The following is a 20,468-nucleotide window of genomic DNA, read 5'->3' on the forward strand; positions in this document are numbered from 1 at the left end:
GAAGCCCTCCCTGATCCCACTTCTGCCAGCCTTTCAGGCTCATCTCCTGTCCAGCCCTCTTATTCTCTCACAGCTGTGGCAGGGATTTCACTGACTCTCTGGGCCCTTGTGCACCTCTTCCTTTACCAACAGCATCTGTCTCCCCATCCTGGTCACAATGCCTGGCTAACTCCTACTCGTCAACCCCCTGGGACATGATTTCCCTATAGAGGCTTTCCTAAGCACCCCAGACTTGGCCAGTTTCTTCTGTTAGACATTTCCCACTGCTCCTATGAGTTTTGTAACATTTGTCATCCTTGTGATTATTTAATGTCTGAATTCTTTGGAGTGTGATGGTGACAAGGATTAAATCCTGTCCCAAACTTAGCACAGTACCTGGCATCATAGCACACTCGGTGAATATTTTTGCCCAAGAGAAGCCACCTACTCCCATTACTTGCTTCCTAAGTCTGTTAAAGATAGATCATAATTGCTTTAATGCTGAGAAAGTGTTTCAGCAATTTTGAGATAAAAATTTTAACAACTGCAGTTCCCGTGGTGATTGCTTAGGTCTTTAACAGAGGCTGGAGAGCGAGTAAGTTTGTCCAACTGTGGAGGTAAATTTCTCCTCCTGTGGAGGAGGCTGTTGTAAAATTTGATGAAAATCAAGAAATTTGTTTTATATAATAAAACGATAAGGGTAGTAGTTTGTGGTTATTTACAGATATAATATTTAGCACTGTACATTGTGATTATACAATAGTTATTTTACATAGTGCTTTTTGAGGCTGATAACTTCTGTAATTTGTAGACTTAGAAATAATCCAAGAAAGTTGGTAATTGGCTCAAAACAACCAGCTAATAAAAGAGGTCAGGGTCAGAATTTAAGCCATTGATAATTTCAGTGTTTGTCTTAATGTAAATCTGCTAGTTGATAAAATTTTTGCTATTTTGGTTGCTTTATTGTTTCTTAAATTCCATTTTCCACTGTCATGGTAGCATTTATTGAAAAGTGATGGAGTAAGAGTGAGTGGTTTAGAAATATACAAGCTGTATCCATCACTGGGAGAACAGAATGATTCATTCCCCAACTTGTAGGGTGTGTTGAAAGGCTGGTATAGTAGGAAACAAGGGGTGCCATGTTCATATTTATTAAACACTGTTATTGCCAGACCTTGTATAAGGTGCTGTGCATTTACTGTTTTATTTCCATTATAATCTTCAAGGTCGATAACACTATCCCCATTTTACACATGAAAAAACTCAGTTTCAGAAAGATTCAGTAATTTGCCTAAGCTCATCCAGTGGATAAGAAGGCCTTAAACTTGTGTCTCTCTGACTCTGAAATTTATGCTTTGTCCTCTGTGCCACATGGACTCCATCAGTCTCCTCATCTTGTTTTTAAAAGTTCAGAGAGTTGAAGATCTTATGTTATTTTTGAAAATGGCACCTACTTAAGCTTAACTTTTTTCTCTTAATTTTGTATTGAGGTGCTTGTTCAATGATCAGTTTATGTGCGCATAGACTGCATGCCAGGGTCAAGGAGGGACATGGAATTAGGAAACCTGTATTGCTAAATAAAGCCTTCCATCTAACTGGAAAGCAAGCCAAATGCATAAAGCAATTGGAGATTTATTCCAGGACAGTCCATAACCCAGAATAAGTTGAAAATGGAATACAGACTTAAAGTGCTGAGAATATAGAACAGTGGGTGGTCAGATTTGGGTTTATCAGGGAACAAATGATACCAGGGAACACGTGGAAATTTGGCAGTCTCTTCTATGAACATGTGTGCTGGTAATTTAAGGGAAAGACAGAGAAAAAGAGATTGATCAATATACTATAAACTTTCTTTTTTAGAAGAGAATACTAAAGTCGTTGAAGAATTAATAGAAGAAAACAATGACATGAAGAATAAATTAGAAGAACTGAGAACTCTTTGTAAAACACTACCACCAAGGTAGACTTTTACTATTTCAAAGAAACTTTATTTCTGAGTATCTTTACTTTTAAAAAAAATAATAGTCCTATCAATATTATCATACCAAGAATATCAATTACTGTTATTGTTGCATAGCAAAAAATATGAAAAAAAAAAAAGGATCTTTTAAGATCGTATTCCCAGAAGATACTCTTTATTTAAAGTCTTTGAGTTGGGAAGATCTGCTGGAGAAGGGAGAGGTTACCCACTCCAGTATTCTTGGGCTTCTCTGGAGGCTCAGCTGATAAAGAATCTGCCTACAATATGGGAGACCTGGCTTTGATCCCTGGTTGGGGAGATCTCTTGGAGAAGGGAACGGCTACCCACTCCAGTATTCTGGCCTGGAGAATTCCATGGACTGTATATCCAAGGGGTCACAAAGAGACATGACTGAGTGACTTTCACTTTCACTTTTATATAAACACAACATGTGCACATTTTAAAAATTGAGATTATTATATAAGCTACTTTGTGACCTTTTATTAGTATTGTAAGATAAACTCTTCCCCCATGTCATTAGATATACTTTTATAATGTGCTCTTTAGTAACTGCATAGGTTTTCATCATGTGGGTTTATTGTGGTATAAGTAACCATAACACTTAAGTTTGCCTTTTTCTCCTAAATAATTATAGTCGAGATCCTCAGATGTGAATTTTTTAGCACACCTTAGCTTGTTTTATTAGAATATATATTTATATATATTTTAAAAATTATATATACATATTTTCAAATTACATTTTTCACTTAATCTCTGTATTTTTTTAGGTCACTGTCAGAAGGAGCTATTGAAAATGCCTGCCTGCCATGCAATGAGGTGGCCTTGGAAGAACTTCGTGGGCAATACATTAAAGCTGTAAAAAAGATTAAGCGTAAGTCTCTAAAGAGATCCCTAAGGTTTTAAGGTGGTTTGGGTCTTTTTTGTAACTAATCGTAGTAATTTGGGGGAATTTTCTGAACTACCTTAATCTGAGATATTACCTGTTTTTAGAAGATATCATTGATAGCTTTTCTAAATTATGCCGTCATAGGTGATTTTACCCAAGTAAATTTGGAGTTTGCCACTAAAATTTGAGAAGTGGCACAAGGATAGAGATATTTTTATACTGTTAATTATCCTGAGGTTTTTTGGGGACTAAAATGTATGTGTGTATATATATTTTAAAGTATAACTGACATATATCACTATATTAGTTTCAGGCCTGTAACATAATTGATTCGGTGTTTGTTTATGCTGTGAAGTGATCACCACAATAAGTCTAGTTTCCCCATCACCATACAAAGTTACAAAATACACAATAGTCCCCTCTTATCTGTGATTTTACTTTCATGGTTTCAGTTACCTGGGGTCTACTGTAGTCCAAAAACATGAAGTGGAAAACTGCATAAATAGTAAGTTTTAAATTGCAGGCCATTTTGAGTAGCATGATGAAATCCCAGCCATCGTGCTGTGTCTGCCTCTGGAAGCGAGTCACCCCTTTGTCCAGCATATTCGCCTGTTGGTCACTTAGTACCACCTCGGTTATTGGACCCACTATCACTATATCGCAGTGGTTGTGTTCATAACCCTTCTTTTACCGAATAAAGGCCGCAAAGTGCAAGAGTAGGGATGTTAGCAATTCATATATGCCAAAGAGAAGCTGGAAAGCGCTTCCTTTAAGTAAAAAGGTAAAGTTCTCGACTTAATAAGGAAAGAAAAAATCATGTGGTGAGGTTGCTGAGATCTACCGTAAGGACAGATCTTCTACCCATGAAATTGTGAAGAAAGAAAACAATTCATGATAGTCTTGCTGTCACACCTCAAACTGCAAAAGTTACAGATACGGTGGATGATAAGTGCTTAGTTAAAATGAAAAAGACATTAAATATGCACAATAAGATATTTAGAGAGAGATCATATTCACATAATTTTATTAAATTGTTAAAATTGCTGTCTTACTAATTACTGTTGTTAATCTCTTACTGTGCCTAATTTATAAATTAAATGTTAAGGCAATGTATGCATCAGAAAAAATGTAGTATATATAGGGTTCAGTACGTGGTTTCAAGCATCCGTTAAGGGTCTTGGGATGTATTCCCCAGGGATAAGAGGGGGACTGCTGTAAGGTAGTCTTCATTATAGTCGCCTGTGCTGTACTTCCTCATCCTCATGACTTTGCACTTACCGACCCTCTTTCCCATTTTGTCTACTGTTCAACCCTCTCCCCTCTGGCAACCACTAGTCTGTTCTCTGTTCATTTGCTTTGTTTTTTAAGATTCCACATATAAATGAAATCATACAGTATTTGTCTTTCTCTGACAGTTCACTTAGCATAATGCCCTCAAGATCTGCCCAGGTTGTCACAAATGGCAAGACTTTGTTGTTTTTTATGGCTGAGTAGTATCATTGTATGTATATACCACATCTTCTTTATCCATTCATCCACTGATGGATGCTTAGGTTGTTTGGATAGCTTGGCTATTGTGCATAATGCTGCAGTGAACATTGGCACACATAGATCTTTCTGAATTAGTGTTTTTACTTTCTTTTGATAAATATCCAGAAGTGAAATTGCTGGATTATATAGTAGTACTATTTTTCATTTTTTGAGGAACCTCCATGCTGTTTGAGTATGTTTGAGGAACCTCCATAGTGGCTATGCCAGTCTACATTCCCATCACCAATTCATAGGGTTTCTCTTTTCCTCCACATGCTCACTAACACATCTTGGTCTTTTAATAATAGCCATTCTAACAGCTGTGAGGTGATAACCTCATTGTGATTTTGACTTGCATTTCCATGATGATTAGTGATGTTGAGCATGTACTTATTGGTCATCTCTGTTTTCTTTGGAAACCTATCTATTCTTCTGCCCATTTTTTAATCAGGTTGTTTGTTTCTTGTTGATACTGAGTTGTGTGAGTTCTTTATATATATTTTGGAAATTAATCCCTTATTAGATATATAATTTGCAAATATCTTCTTTCCTTTATTTAATAGGTTGCCTTATCTTTTTGATGGTTTCCTTTGCTGTGCAGAAGCATTGTAGTTTGATGTAGTCTCACTTATTTATTAGGCTTCCCTGGTGGCTCAGAGGTTAAAGCATCTGCCTACAATGTGGGAGACCTGGGTTCGATCCCTGGGTTGGGAAGATCCCCTGGAGAAGGAAATGGCAACCCACTCCAGTATTCTTGCCTGGAGAATCCCATGGACGGAGGAGCCTGGTGGGCTACAGTCCACGGGGTCCCAAAGAGTTGGACACGACTGAGCGACTTCACTTTCACTTATGTATTTTTACTTATGTTGCCACTGCTTTTGGAGTTGGGTCCAAAAAAAAAAAAAAAAATCACTGAGACCAGTGTCAATGAGTCTACTGCCAATATTTTCTTCTAGGAGTTTTATGGTTTTCTGGTCTTACAGTCAAGCCCCTAATCCATTTTGAGTTGATTTTGTATATGGTATAAGAAAGTGGCACACTCTGATTCTTTTGCATGTGGTTGTCCGGTTTTCCCAGTACCATTTTTTGAAGAGATTGTCCTTTCCCCATCATATATTCTTGCCTCCTTTGTTGTAAATTAATCAACCACGTGTGGGTGGGTTTATTTCTGGGCTCTATATTTTGTCCCATTAATCTCTCTGTTATTATGCCAAAACCACACTGTTTTTATCTCTCGTTTTGTTAATGTGTGGTATATTGCACTGATTGACTTGTGAATGTTGAACAGTCCTTGCATCCCTGGGATAAATCCCACCTGATTGTGGTGTATGCTCCTTTTAATGTATTGCTCAATTTGATTTGTTAGTATTTTGAAGATTTTTGTGTCTGTGTTCATCAGTGATATTGGCCTCTAACCTTTTTTTTTTTTTTTTCGTGATGTTCTTGTTTAGTTTGGCACCAGGGTAATGCTGGCTTAATGAAATGTGTTTGGGAATATCCCCTTCTCTGGTTTTTTAACAAGAATTTGAGAAGGGTAGATATTATATCTTCTATGAATGGTTGGTAGACTTTAATAGTGAAGCCATCTGGTCCTGGGTTTTCTTATGAGTCTAGCTAAAGTTTTGTCAGTTTTCTTTTGTCAAAGACTCAGATATTAGTTTTATTGTTCTTTTCTCATTTTTGTTGTTGTTGTTTTTCTTTTAAGTAAATATTTTTTTTTCTCTCCTTTCATTAAAAAAATTTTTTTATTGAAGTATAGTTGATTTACAACATTGTGTTGGCTTCTGGTGTACAGCAAAGGGACTCATCTATATGTGTATATATAATATATGTTATACATAATATGTATATTATTTTCCATTATGGTTTACTATAGGATATTGAATATAGTTCCCTCTGATATACAGTGGGACTTTGTTATTTATCTCTTTTTTTTATATTAGTCTGTATCTGCTAATCACAAACTCCTAATTTATCCCTACCCCACCTCCTTTCCCCTTTGGTAGCCATAAATTTGTTATCTATGTCTGTGAATCTATTTCTGGGTAGTTTTTTTTTGGTGGTACCATGTGGATTATAGGATCTTAGTTCAGTGACCAGGGATCCAATCTATGTCCCCTGAAGAGGAAGTATGGAGTCCTAACCACTGGACTGCCAGGGAATTCCCTTTTCTGATTTGCAAATAAGTTCATTTGTATCATATTTTAGATTCCACATATAAGTGATATCATATGGTATTTGTCTTTCTCTTTCTTCACTTAGAATGATGATCTCTAGGTTCATCCATGTTGCTGCAAATGGCATTGTTTCATTGTTGTCTATGGCTGAGTAGTATTCCATTGTGTATGTATATATGTATACCACATCTTCTTTTTCCATTCATCCGTCAATGGACATTTAGTTTGCTTCTGTATCTTGGCTATTGTAAATAATGCTGCTATGAACATTGGGGATGCGTGTATCTTTTTGAATTAGAGTTTTTACTAGATATATACCCAGATGTGGTACTGCTAGATTGGATGGTGACTCTAATTTTAGCTTTTTGAGGAACTTCCATTATGTTTTTCATAGTGGGTGCCAATTTACATTCCCACCAACAATGTAGGAGAGTTTCCTTTTTCCACACCATCTCCAGCTTTTTTATTTGTAAACTTTTTGATGATGGCCTTTCTCACTGGTGTGAGGTGATACCTCATTGTCGTTTTGATTCACACTTCTCTCATAATTAGAGATGTTGGACATCTTTGCATGTGCCTGTTGGCCATCTGTACATCTTCTTTGGAGAAATGTTTATTTAGGTCTTCTGCCCATTTTTGTCATGGAATTTTTCTATTTTTTTATATCTCTATTTTTATTCTCATTTTTAGTATTTTCTTCCTTCTACTAACTTTGTCCCTTCTTTTTTCTTTTTCTAGTTCCTTTAGGTGTAAAGTTAGATTGTTTAACATTGTTTCCCAAGGTAGGCCTGTATTGCTATGAACTTCTCTTTTAAAACTGCTTTTGCTATATCTAGTATATTTTGGTATGTTTTATTGCTTTTTTCATTTATCTTTAGGTTTATGTTTTTATTCCTTTAATTCTTTGATTATTTAGTAACATGATGTTTAATCTCCACATATTCGTGCTTTTTCCAGTTTCCTTTTTTGATTTTTTAATTTCATGCCATTGTGATTGGAAAAGATACTTGATATGGTTTCAGTTGTTTAAAAGTACATTGAGACTGGTGGCCTAACTTGTGCTATATACTGGAGAATGTTCTATGTGCACCTAAAAAATGTGTATTCTCCTGTTTTAGAGTAAAATGTTCTCTACATATCTTTTTAAGTTCATCTAGGCTACTATATTGTTTAACGCCAATGTTTGTCTATTTATTTTCTGTCTAGATGAGCTACTCATTGATGTAAGTGGGATATTAAATCCCCCTATTATTATTTTATCACTATTGATTTCTCCTTGTAGGTCTGATCATACTGTTTTATATGTCTTGGTGCTCCTGTGTTGGGTGAATAAATTTTAACAAATGTTATTTATATCTTCTTATTGGGTTGATCCCTTCATCATTTTTTAGTGTCCATCTTTGTCATTTATTAGTCTTTGTTTTAACGTTTATTTTCTTTGATATAAGTGTAGCTGTACTTCAGCTTTCTTTTACTTTCTATTTGCATGAAGTGTTGATCCATCCCTTCACTTTAACCTTTGTATATCCGTACATCTGAAATGAGTCTCTTTAACATTTCTTGTATTTCTTGCTTATTTTATGTTTAAGTTCTCTCTGTGTTCATCCATTCTTACTGATGAACATCTTTATGACCATTAGTTTGAACTCTTTATCAGGTAAGTTACTGACCTCCATTTCATTAAAGTTTTTTTCTGGAGTTTATCTGGTTCTTTTATTTGGAACATATTTCTGTTTCTTCATTTCGCTTAACTCTCTGTGTGTTTAATTCTATGTATTATGTGAAATAGGAGAGCTACCTCTCCCAGCTTGAAGGGGTGGTCACAGGAAGACTAGGGTGTGTTTAGGCTGCTGTGTCCTGGGGGTTGTAGACTGCCAAGAATGGTCTCTCCGGCTCTTCCTGTGGGGCCCAGAAACACAAGCCTTCTAGTCACCAATGCCAGGTGTTCAAGGGATGTCCCCTGTGTGGACTGTGCACACCTGCTGGGTTGTGTGTGTCAGGACAACCAGGGAAGCAAAGGTGGGACAAATGGCTGTAGGACGGCAGAGGAAGAGCGCAAAAATGTGCCTGGAAGGGCCAGACTTGTAAGGTAGAAGTCGAGTGTGAAAATGGCCCCTGCTAGCACCTCTGATCCTAGGAGAGTTCTAACAGATTCTGCCCTTCTCACGGATGCTTTAAGATCATCAAGTGTATCTCCTTCACATAAGGTCTAGGCATGTATCATGCTGCTGTTTTTGCACTGGGTTCCCAATTTGAGCGAGTCTCTGCATGGGTCCTATAAGAATGGAATCTCAGTTTCCTACAGCACTTTGTGTCCCTTGGATGTAAATCTTTTTGGTTTCCAAAACCAGATGTTTTGGAGGCTCAACTCTCTGGTTCAGGTCCCAAGAGTTGGGGTATCTGATGTGGGTTCAAACCCCTTGCACCTCAGGGAGAAGCTTTGTTTTTGTGCTATTATTCCTAATTGTGAGATGCCGTGTCCAAAGTGAAGGTTTTGATAAGACTGTGTGTCTGCCTCTGCTACTCAACTTGATATGTTGGCTTTGCTGTGGGTGACTCTTCTGCTAGTTCTCAGGTCATTTTCAGAGACAGTTGTTCCATATGTGGCTATAGATGTGGTGTGTCCATGGGAGGAGGTGAATTCAGGATTTCCTGTATCACCATCCCCAACTGCTTTCAGCATTTTTCTTCTTGGACACTAATATTTTTTTTTTAATTTTATTTTATTTTTAAACTTTACATAATTGTATTAGTTTTGCCAAACATCAAAATGAATCCATAACAGGTATACATGTGCTCCCCCTCCTGAACCCTCCTCCCTCCTCCCTCCCCATACCATCCCTCTGGGTCGTCCCAGTGCACTAGCCCCAAGCATCCAGTATCGTGCATTGAACCTGGACTGGCATCTCGTTTCATACATGATATTTTACATGTTTCAATGCCATTAAACTAAAAATTTCATAATCTTACAATTTAAATCTCTAGTCCCCCAAAAAATGCCATATGAGTTTTAAACGAGTTATTATTATTTTCTTCCATAAGCTTTCCTAATTAATGTTATTAGGGATTATTCTGTGGTTTCTCATTATTTTCATAATGGATTATGTCATTAATGTAAATTTGTTTATCAAGACCTTTGTGGTACTAGGTGATGTAATATAACCTGCAGAACACTTATGTGGTTTGTTTTCCTAGTAAAAAACCTCCCAGTTTTTAACTGTAATATCACATAGTTAGTATATATGTCTCAGAACAATACCAGTGTTTATGTATGAGATATGTATATTCGCCTCCTAAAGCTTGCATTTGTTTTAAACAAAATGAGTGGGAGAGGTCTCAAGTTTCAAATATAATTGATAGATCATCAGAATCATGCTATAGATGCTTTGAAAATGCCACTTAGTATAGAGAATATGCTTCTTTGTTGTTGCTGGTCTAACAGAGTCCATGTTACTAGAAAGAAATTGACTTTTGTTAATAATTATATTAATTGAAAAGTGAAATTTTAAGCATTCTTTTTCATCCTAATGTGAGAACTTGTTGTGTATTTATGTGTATTACATTTGAGAAATTGGTTGGATATTTTGCATTGACATGTACTCCATTAAAATTTTCCCCACTTGAAATAATGAAAAATAGTCTTCCGCTTAGCATTTTTGCATAGAATGTGTAATTTCCGGGAAGAGCTTACTGATAATGAATGAGATTCCTTTATGAATTAGACTCCTTAATATAATGGGGATGGTGATATTCAACCAGTAGGATATAGCCCTGGATTTAGGACAAATGTTAATCTTAAGTAGTGGTTCAGTTTAGTTTATTTCAGTTCAGTTGCTCAGTTGTGTCTGACTCTTTGCAACCCCATGGACTACAGCACGCCAGGCTTCCCTGTCCATCACCAACTCCTGGAATTTACTCAGACTCATGTCCATTGAATTGATGATGCCATCCAACCATCTCATCCTTTGTCATCCCCTTCTCTTCCCGCCTTCAGTCTTTCCCAGCATCAGGGTCTTTTCTAATGAGTCAGTTCTTTGCATCAGGTGGCCAAAGTATATTGGAGCTTCAGCATCAGTCCTTCCAGTGATATTCAGGACTGATTTCCTTTAGGATGGACTGGTTGGGTCTCCTTGTTGTCCAAGGGACTCTCAAGAGTCTTCTCTAATACCACAGTTTAAAAGCATCAATTCTTCAATGTGATAGTCCCAAACAAAGCACACTGAGTTAAAGATAAAAGGAAGACTTGAAAGCTGTGAACTATTTTTAAGTGTAAATTTCAGGAGGCATCGTGAGTCTCAAATCTCTCCCTGCAATAGCATTTTGTATACCTCTCATGGATTATAGTATTATATTTAGTTGGATATTCATAAGGTTTGTGGAAAGAATTGAAGAAATAATGAAACATGGGTTTTCAGAGCACAAGTAAACAGAAGGCGATGAATCTCTCCAGCTTATATTGCCTCCTTTCTCTCTGTGTCTACTTCTCTCTTCCTTGCTGCCTCACCCTTTCAGTATATTTCTTTTTTCTCTTGTCTTAACTTGACATGTAATTGAAATGCATAAATTTCTGTGCCTCATATTAATGATAATTTCTTGTCTCAGTGTTTAAAAATATGACAGTTTCTGTTGGGGATATGCTATGTTTCTCTGACCATATTTGTGTTCTGTCATCTTTCTAACTGGACTTTCAGATGACTTCTCCTTTTAGTCTACCAAAATGGTGACCGAAATATTCCATTTTAATGATGGTGGAAAGCTATAACATTTAAGCTATATCTCCACTCACTTCATCTCCCAGAAAATTGGTCTGAAGTCTGCCTCTCTTATTTTGAAAAAACTGCCAATAAACATGCATTTTGTGGGGATTCCCCCCGCCCCCAGGTGATATGCTTCGTTATATTCAGGAGAGTAAGGAAAGAGCTGCTGAAGTGGTAAAAGCAGAGGTGTTGCGAGAACGTCAAGAAACCGCCCGAAAGATGCGCAAATATTATTTGATTTGCCTCCAGCAGATTTTGCAGGATGATGGGAAGGAGGAAGGGTAAGTTCTGTCTAAACAGTGTGTCCTGAGAGTACCAGGACAGCATTTTGTTATTTTGTAAGCATTTTCCTTAGCCACAGAATTAACTGTATCTACATGATGAGTAGAGGGTTAAGAGAGGCTTAATGCCTGTGCTACTCTTAATGGTGGCAGAGCATATAGGAAAACAGAAATCCTGGGGCTAAGGAAACTCATTTTCTTCCTGTAAACTCTATTAATTTTATATTCTGGAATTCCCCACAGGGCTGAGAAGAAGATCATCAATGCTGCTAGCAAGCTTGCTATGATGGCAAAATTGCTGGAAACACCTATTTCTGATAGATCCCAGAGCAAAACTACACAGTCAGGTATGTGAAAATGAGTTACTTGAAAGATTTTTCTCTCTCTCTTTTAGTTATTTAATGTTTTTAGGAGAGTGGGGAATGTAAGGAGTGAGAGCTAATTTAGCAAATTATATGCATATTTAACTTAAACTGGAAAAACAGTGTAGTAGGCAGACTGAGCTTGCCCGTCAGCTTCATTTTGCTACTTCTATTCCTAGGAAGGATAGAAAGGATTTTAAGTGACAATATAGAAGGAGAGAAAGAAGAAAATATAACTGAGCTTTTAAAAGTTATAATTGCTAAATTAGAGGCTGTGAGAAATCCCTGAAAGAAGACAGGCATTTTAAGATTGAAGATGGAAACCTCAGTTCAGAGCTCCCAGAAGACGACAGTTACAAGTGGGAACAATATGGAAACTGTTCTACACAGGACGGTGGTGGTATATTCCAGAAGTAGTAAGCCTAGGGGATACCAATGGGGTATTGGTATTCCAGAGCAACCACACAGGACGGTAGTGGTATATTCCAGAAGTAGTAAGCCTAGGGGATACCAATGGGGTATTGGTATTCCAGAGCAACCAAAACCAGGTGGGGGCACCCTGTTTATTTCTGCTTACTTCCCTTTTTGAACCCTGGTACTAAGCTGGGTGAGAGCAACAGAAACAGAGTCTGGAAACAGGGCAGTACTCTAGGTGGCTGCACACACCAAGGAGAAACTGAGAGCTCACGTGCCCAGAGTATCAGCAATTAGGTCTTTCTGCTCTGCTGCTCATTCCTTTCCACTCCACTTCCAACTCCTTTAAACAACTGGCAGATACTGTGCTCAAGACATCTAAAAGATATGCATTCAACTGAGAATTAATATATATTTATAGAAAGCAGCACCATGAAAAAAGAAACGAAACTTAAGACATAGCAAAAAAAAAAAAAAAGCAATCCTCAAAACAGAGCTTGCTGCTGCTGCTGCTAAGTCGCTTCAGTCGTGTCTGACTCTGTGTGACCCCGTAGATGGCAGCCCACCAGGCTCCCCCGTCCCTGGGATTCACCAGGCAAGAACACTGGAGTGGGTTGCCATTTCCTTCTCCAATGCATAAAAGTGAAAGTGAAGTCGCTCATTTTCTTCCAAGTTTTACCCTTGCTACTTTGAAAGTTATATATTCTAATTCTCTATTGAAAGTGAAGTCGCTCAGTTGTGTCCGACTCTTAGAGACCCCATGGACTGCAGCCTAGCAGGCTCCTCTGTCCATGGGATTTTCCAGACAAGAGTACTACACCTACAGAAGTAGAATTAATAGAACAAACTACAGGATGTGAGAATGTTAGAAAAATACGGTATCCTCAGAGATATGTAAGAGGATATTGTAGAGGAAACTAACAATATGCTAAAATTTATATTATTTTCAAGAAGATACAGATACTTATAACTCTGGAGCTTGCTGGAAAGATACAAGTTTAAGTATGTGTATAAAAATTTAAGGCTAACACATGGGGAGACTAAGCCTATGCACCACAACTGCTGAGCACATACTCTTGAGCCTGTGAGCTGCAACTACTGAGCCCTGTGCCACGACTATGATGCCCATGCACTCTAGAGTCTGTGTGTCACAACTGCTGAAGTTTGTGTGCCCTAAGCCTGTGCTCTGCAATAAGAGAAGCTACTTCAGTGAGAAGTCCTCACACCCCAACTGGAGTGTAGCCTCCGCTCACTGCCGCTACAGAAAGCTTACACATAGCACCGAAGACCCAGCAGAGCCAAAAATAAATTTAAAAAGAAAAATAATTAAGGCTAACTAATAGAGAATTAGAATATGTAACTTTCAAAGTAGTAAGGGTAAAACTTGGAAGAAAACTTTTTCAATCTAATAATCTATAAAGGAAAAATACATCTGGAAAGCATAGGTAAATGGAAAATAATAGTAGATTGAAACAGCAGTCATACTAAACATGAATTGCTTAAACTCAGTAATAAAAGAACATAATTTTCAAACTGTTTTAAAAATTCTAGACATATGTTATTTCAGATAAGACAATCATCAACAATTCAAAATACAGGGCTAGAGAGTGATATACCAAGCAATGTAGATTGATATTAGGTAAACTATAGTGTTAAAAACAGTATTAGGTAAATGAGAGTTAGCATTAAACTGACCAAAGTAAAAGTTCATAATGATAAAAGGTACAGCTTCCCAAGAAGCTACAAATGAGAAGCTTTCCCAAAGCTCAGCTGAACTTCTGGAAAGCGAAAAGCAAAGATTGTTCAGGAATTCCTGAGTTGAATGTTGGTAAACATTCTTCAAATAGAAGCACAAAGATTATTTGTGTAAATTTTGGAATGGTGATGTGAAGCTTGGCTATAAAGGAGCAATGGCATATAACATGAGAAGTTTTCTGGATTCGATCTAATGTTCCCAGCAGTTGCAATCAGCTGGATAATTATAATAGATTTCAATAGCAAAATCACTCAGCTTTATCATATATATATATATATATATATATGAGAAGATTTTAAATGTCCAGTATTGATGTCTTTTCTTTGAGAATGATTAAAATATATATGCGTTGCTTGGAAATATATAAAAACATGTATTTTCTTCCCTTCTCTTTCAGTGTTAATTTTCTGCTAATTCTGTTTTCCCCTAATTTTGTGTTCCCTTGTACATAGGAGTATTGCCTCTGACTTCAGAGAGGCTCACTGGAGTTGAAAAATCAAAAAGAAATGATGTGAATCAGAATATACCATGTCACACAGAAAGCAAATCAAACAATCTAAAAACGATCCCCAGAAGTATGTGCGACCAAGTTCCTAAGAGGAGGGCTGCCTGTAACCTACAAAGGCGATTAGAGGATGCAGAGCGTGGGGACAGAAAGCCCGAGTGTTCCAGAGAGTCGCATCTGGACTTTCAGTTCAGGGATAACAGTCGCAAACATGTAGACATTTTGCCAAGGAGTGTTTCTCCTGAGTTTGTGCCTTGCGAAGATGAAAGAAGCTTTGGTTTGCACAAGAAGAAAGACCTTCTTGGTGATCCTGGCTCTGAATCACTCCAGCACTCAAACACACATCCCTTCCTTGGAACCTTTGGAAATAAACCTTCATCTCGATATACCCCTGATCTTTCTGAGTCTGAATCCACAGACATTACTTTTCGAAGTCCTAATGAAAGACTTGGTTTAAAAGTATATAAATGTAATCCACTAATGGAAAGTGAAAACGCTGCATCTGAGAAAAATCCGAGTTTGGGTGTTAAGGAAGTTCCAGTAAAGGATGTAGGGGACCTGAGTGACTCTTCAGGCTGGCATTCCAACACTGCCACTCTATCCTACAGCAGTCATGAAGCGTCGTTTTTGCATGGTGGGCCGCAAGACACCCTGGATTCGCTCCTGGAATCTGTGAATTTCAAACAGTTTTCAGCAGCCAGCTGTCTTTCAGACTCAGAGAAAAACAACATGATTCGTCAGCCTATGAAATGTCAGAGTGGTCATGCTCCAGACCTGTCAGAAGAAACCACGTATTCCCAGCCAGGGAAGAGCAGCATAACTCTTGGACACCCACCTCATCATAAAGCTGATATATTAAAGTCAGAATTCAAAACACTGAGCAGTACACTTCCACCTGCCATGTGTCCGCTGCCTTCAAGAAAATTAATCGCTCCTCTGTCTAGCCAGCAAGATAGTGGCTTCGATAGCCCATTTGTCAATCTAGACTAATTGTTGTAGAGTATTTAAGAAGAGTCATTAATATATTGACAACAAAACTGAAGGGAAGACTTGAAACTGAAATATTTGTGGGCCCTGCATATTTTGAGATGTTTTAGTAACATCTATCATATAAGTAAAGTATTCTCATAAAATTACTTGAGATATTAATGTTGCCTTCATCTTCCAAAGACTTTGGTGGTGTGTGTGTAATCTGCTTCTGTGTGGTGCTTGTATTTGGTTGCTAAACCATCTATTTTTATACTTATAAATTAGCTCTCTGTGCAGTTTTAAATTATTTAAATAAACTTGCATATGGTCTGTAGAATTGTTATGAATTGTTTTTTAATTCACAATGTAGAAATGTTATGTTGGCATATTTGAAATTCACCCAGAAAAATGTATCAATTTTGATTTGTTATGTATAATCAGCCAGATTTAATTTTTGAAGTTAGCTATGTTTAATGAGTCTATATATTTGCTCTGCACATAGTTTACCTGGAAATATCTGCTCAAACTTTTGATCCTGCTTTCAGTTACTGGAAATGAAGTATTGCAAGCATTGCCACAGACTATGTACCTGTATCCTCACTTCATTATTTCAAAATTAGCTTGAATCTTTCTTAGTTGGCGTTTGTGTTATTTCAGATCTCCTGTGACATGCAGAGACTTTGTCTCTCTTATGGTTTCACAGTCTTTCCTTCATCTGAAGCATTACTTTTTAAAAATGGAAATAATCTTTGTCATACAGCCCCAAATTTTAAACTCTTAGATTTTTATGTTCATTTATAGTGCAGAATTGGCTAACTTATTAATGCTGTGGTTGACGGTTACATTCTAAACCACGCAGAAATGAATGACCACTTAAATATGGTTGCCTCTTTTTTGAATTCCTAGAGATGGGTATTAAAGTATTAGGTGTTTGCCCTAAGGTGTTTGCCTTTAATACCCATACCCTAGTATGGGTATTAAAGTATTAGGGTATTAAGTATTAGGTACGTCCTGAAAATGCCATAGCTTTCTCTCATCTGTCACCCTAAATGTATTATGGACTGTATTTGTGGGTTTATCCCATATATTTGGCTTCCCAGGTGGCTCAGTGGTAAAGAATTTGCCTGCCCATCGATCCCTGGTTTGGGAAGATTCCCTGGAGGAGGAAATGGCAGCCCACTCCAATATTCTTACCTGGGAAATCCCATGGACAGAGGAGCCTGGGGGGCTACAGTCCTTGGGGTTGCAGAGACAGACATGACTGAGCGATGGACGCTAACAAACTGATTTGTGCACCAGGCTAACTTTTATGATGGCTGGATGGGTGGCAAGGTGCATTATCCTTCTGCTGATAACCATCTCTAAAAGCAGGAACCTAGAAGTGAACCTTTTAGGAGCTGGAAAGTTCTGTGAACTGGTGACCAGATATCGATAAACCTAAATATTAGCACTGATTTCAGTGCTTGAGTTGACATGAAGCTGCAGAAAGGAACACGCTGCCATCTCTTCAAAATCTTATTTGTCTTTCTGAAGATACAATGCCTTTTCTCCAATGATTAGGGTGTCATTTCTCACTCTAGGAAAACTGCTGCTGCTGCTGCTAAGTTGCTTCAGTCGTGTCCGACTCTGTGTGACCTCATAGACAGCAGCCCACCAGGCTCCCCCATCCCTGGGATTCTCCAGGCAAGAACACTGGAGTGGGTTGCCATTTCCTTCTCCAATGCATGAAAGTGAAAAGTGAAAGTGAAGTCGCTCAGTTGTGTCCGACTCTTAGCGACCCCATGGACTGCAGCGTACCATGCTCCTCCGTTCATGGGATTTTCCAGGCAAGAGTACTGGAGTGGGATGCCATTGCCTTCTCCACTAGGAAAACTAAACCAGCTAAATTTATCTTCCACATGGATCTGGTTGGTTCTTGATTATTTTGAGTCCTGGATATTACCAAACTGAGAATCAAACCCATTGCTTTCCTAATTTTTTCATCTTTGTGTGTTTATTTTAAATCCTATTTTAACCCTTAGCATCAAGGCTAAAAGTGGAAATCTTCTTGCTCCTTTTGTGGTATCCTTAATCTCTTTTTGGTATCCATAATTTCAAGAGGATTAGATTACTTCATTTCATACACCTTACACATAACCACCAAGAAAGGTATACATTGGTCAGTGTATACGTAAAGGGACCACACAGCCAAACTACCACAGTTTAAATCTGTCTGAAGGGTGATGTCAGAACAAAGAGAAGAGAGGAGCCCCATAAATGTCATTGTCACATAGATCTCACTTCATCATGATTTTAATCTTTTTATATGTTTCTGCATTTCATTTGTTAGCATCACGTTAGAGACTTTCATGTGCATGCTCACAGGGGATACTGATCTCTAGTTTTATTGTCATACCTGTCTTGCTTTGATGAAAATGTAATACTGGTCCTGTAGAATGAGTTGAAAAGTTCCCCTGCCTCTATTTTATGAAAATTTGTGTAGAATTGCTATAATTTATTCATTGTTGGATAGAATTTACTGGATAAAGCCATCTAGCTTGGGCTTTTTGTGTATGTGATAGGAAAGGTGGGCAGATTTTTAACTAATGATTCTCTTTTTATTATTATAGAGCTTTAGATTTTCTATTTCTTCCTTAGTCTTGGGTGAAATAAGGGACATTAATTACCAACCCTTCAGAAATTAGAATAATTATAAGAGAATATGATAAGCAACTTTACATGAACAAATTGGACAACTTAAGCAAAATGAAACATTTCTTGTCTAATATAGGTACTTAAACTTCTGAATTTCCGTCTAAGCACTGTATAAGGCATACTTATAAATTTTGACACATTGTGTTTTTGTTTTCATTTAGTTCAAAATATTTTCTAGTTGCCCCTGTGATTTCTTTTTGGACCTATGTATTATTTAGAAATGTATCACTTACATTTGAGATTTATCTTTTGGGCCTAGCATATGACCTAGCCTGGAGAATGTTTCACATGCATCTGAAAAGAATGCATATTCTCCTCTCATTTGATAGAGTGTTAAAAAATATGTTAGGTCAAGTTGGTTGACAGTATTGTTCAGATCTGCTATAACCTTGCTGATTTTTGGTCTACTTGTTCTGTTAGTTATTAATACTGGGACATTTTCAACTATAATTGTTCATTTGTCTATTTCTCCTTTTGATTCTCTGATACTTGCTTCTATCAGTGAGACAAGTATGCCAACAACAGTTCTCTCTCCAGTTTTTATTTTGTACTGTATTTCAAATTCATTTTAGAAGGATAGCATTTCATGGATTTAGAATTCTCTGCTGGCATTTCCCCACCCCTGCCCCAGGCCCTTTGATTATGTCATTCCACTGCCTTAAAGGCCGCCATATGTTTGCCGAAAAGTTGTGAATCATGTTGTTCATGTATTCTGAACTGGTTTTAGGTATATATATCTTAATATATTTGTTACATAAAAGGTACTGACCTTTTATCATTATAAAATCTCTTTTTATCTAGTAATATTTCTTAGAGTTCATTTTTAAGATATTACTATAGCCATTCCAGCTCTTATGATTATTGTCTGCATGCCATATCTTTTTTTGTCCTTTCTTTTTTAACCTATTTATGTCTTTTGATTTCAAATGGGTCTCTGAAAGACAGCACATTGTTGGATCTTGCTTTTTTACACAGTCACTATTTGCTTTTGGATTGGAGACTTTTAGTCTGTTTAATAAAATTATGATTGGACTTACTACATTTGCCATTTTACTTTTGGCTTTCTCTATTATTCACTTTCTCTGTTTCTCTTCTGTGATATATGTCTGTTTTTTCCATATCTTATGCCTTTTTTGTTACTAAGTTGCTTGTTTCAGTTCAGTTCAGTTACTCACTTGTGTCCGACCCTTTGTGACCCCATGGAGTGCCGCACGCCAGGCTTCCCAGTCTATCTCCAACCCCCGAAGCATGGTCAAACTAGTGTTCATTGAGTCAGTGATGCCATCCAACCATCTCATCGTCTGTCATCCCCTTCTCCTCCTACCCTCAATCTTTCCCAGCATTGGGGTCTTTTTTAGTGACTCAGTTCATCGCTTCAGGTGGCCAAGGTATTGGAGTTAAAGCTTCAGCACCAGTTCTTCCAATGAATATATTCAGGACTGATTTCCTTTAGGATGGACTGGTTGGGTCTCCTTGCAGTCCAAGGGACTCCCCAGAGTCTTCTCCAATACCACAGTTCAAAAGCATCAGTTCTTTAGTACTTAGCTTTCTTTATAGTCCAACTCTCACATCCATACATGACTACTGGAAAAACCATAGCTTTGAGTAGATGGACCTTTGTCATCAAGGTAATATCTCTGCTTTTTAATATGCTGTCTAGTTTGTCACAGCTTTTCTTCCAAGGAGAAAGGGTCTTTTAATTTCATGGCTGGAGTCACCATCTGCAGTGATTTTGGAGCCCAGGAAAATAAAGTCTCTCATTGTTTCCATTGTTTCCTCATCTGTTTGCATGAAGTGATGGGATTGGATGCCATGATCTTCATTTTTTAAATGTTGAGTTTTAAGCAAGCATTTTCACTCTCCTCTTTAACTTTCATCAAGAGGCTCTTCAGTTCCTCTTCACTTTCTGCCGTAAGGGTGGTATCATCTGTGTATCTGAGGTTATTGATATTTCTCCCGGCCATCTTGATTCCAGCTTGTGCTTCATCAAGCCCAGCATTTCGCATGATGAACTCTGCGTATAAGTAAAATAAGCAGGGTGACAATATACAGCCTTGACATACTCCTTTCCGTATTTGGAACCAGTCTGTTGTTCATGTCTGGTTCTAACTGTTGCTTCTTGATCTGCATACAGATTTCTCAGGAGGCAGGTCAGATGGTCTGGTATTCTCATCACT

General features: G+C 37.6%; 1 protein-coding gene across 7 annotated transcripts in view; it reads left to right on the forward strand.

The window, feature by feature from the left end:
- CEP152 (centrosomal protein 152kDa) overlaps positions 1 to 16,282 on the forward strand; it is a 102,217-nt gene extending 85,935 nt beyond the window's left edge. For all 7 annotated transcript variants that reach the window (XM_010839529.1, XM_010839531.1, XM_010839532.1 and 4 more), the window contains 5 exons: positions 1,840 to 1,939; positions 2,728 to 2,831; positions 11,435 to 11,591; positions 11,835 to 11,938; positions 14,576 to 16,282. In XM_010839529.1, coding sequence (XP_010837831.1) covers positions 1,840 to 1,939; positions 2,728 to 2,831; positions 11,435 to 11,591; positions 11,835 to 11,938; positions 14,576 to 15,618 — 1,508 coding nt within the window. In that variant the 3' untranslated portion in view covers positions 15,619 to 16,282. The remainder of the gene's footprint in view (positions 1 to 1,839; positions 1,940 to 2,727; positions 2,832 to 11,434; positions 11,592 to 11,834; positions 11,939 to 14,575) is intronic.
- Positions 16,283 to 20,468: the final 4,186 nt, after the last annotated feature.

Source organism: Bison bison, unplaced genomic scaffold (genome assembly GCF_000754665.1).
Source record: "Bison bison bison isolate TAMUID 2011002044 unplaced genomic scaffold, Bison_UMD1.0 scf7180017864118, whole genome shotgun sequence".
Classification (NCBI taxonomy): domain Eukaryota; kingdom Metazoa; phylum Chordata; class Mammalia; order Artiodactyla; family Bovidae; genus Bison; species Bison bison.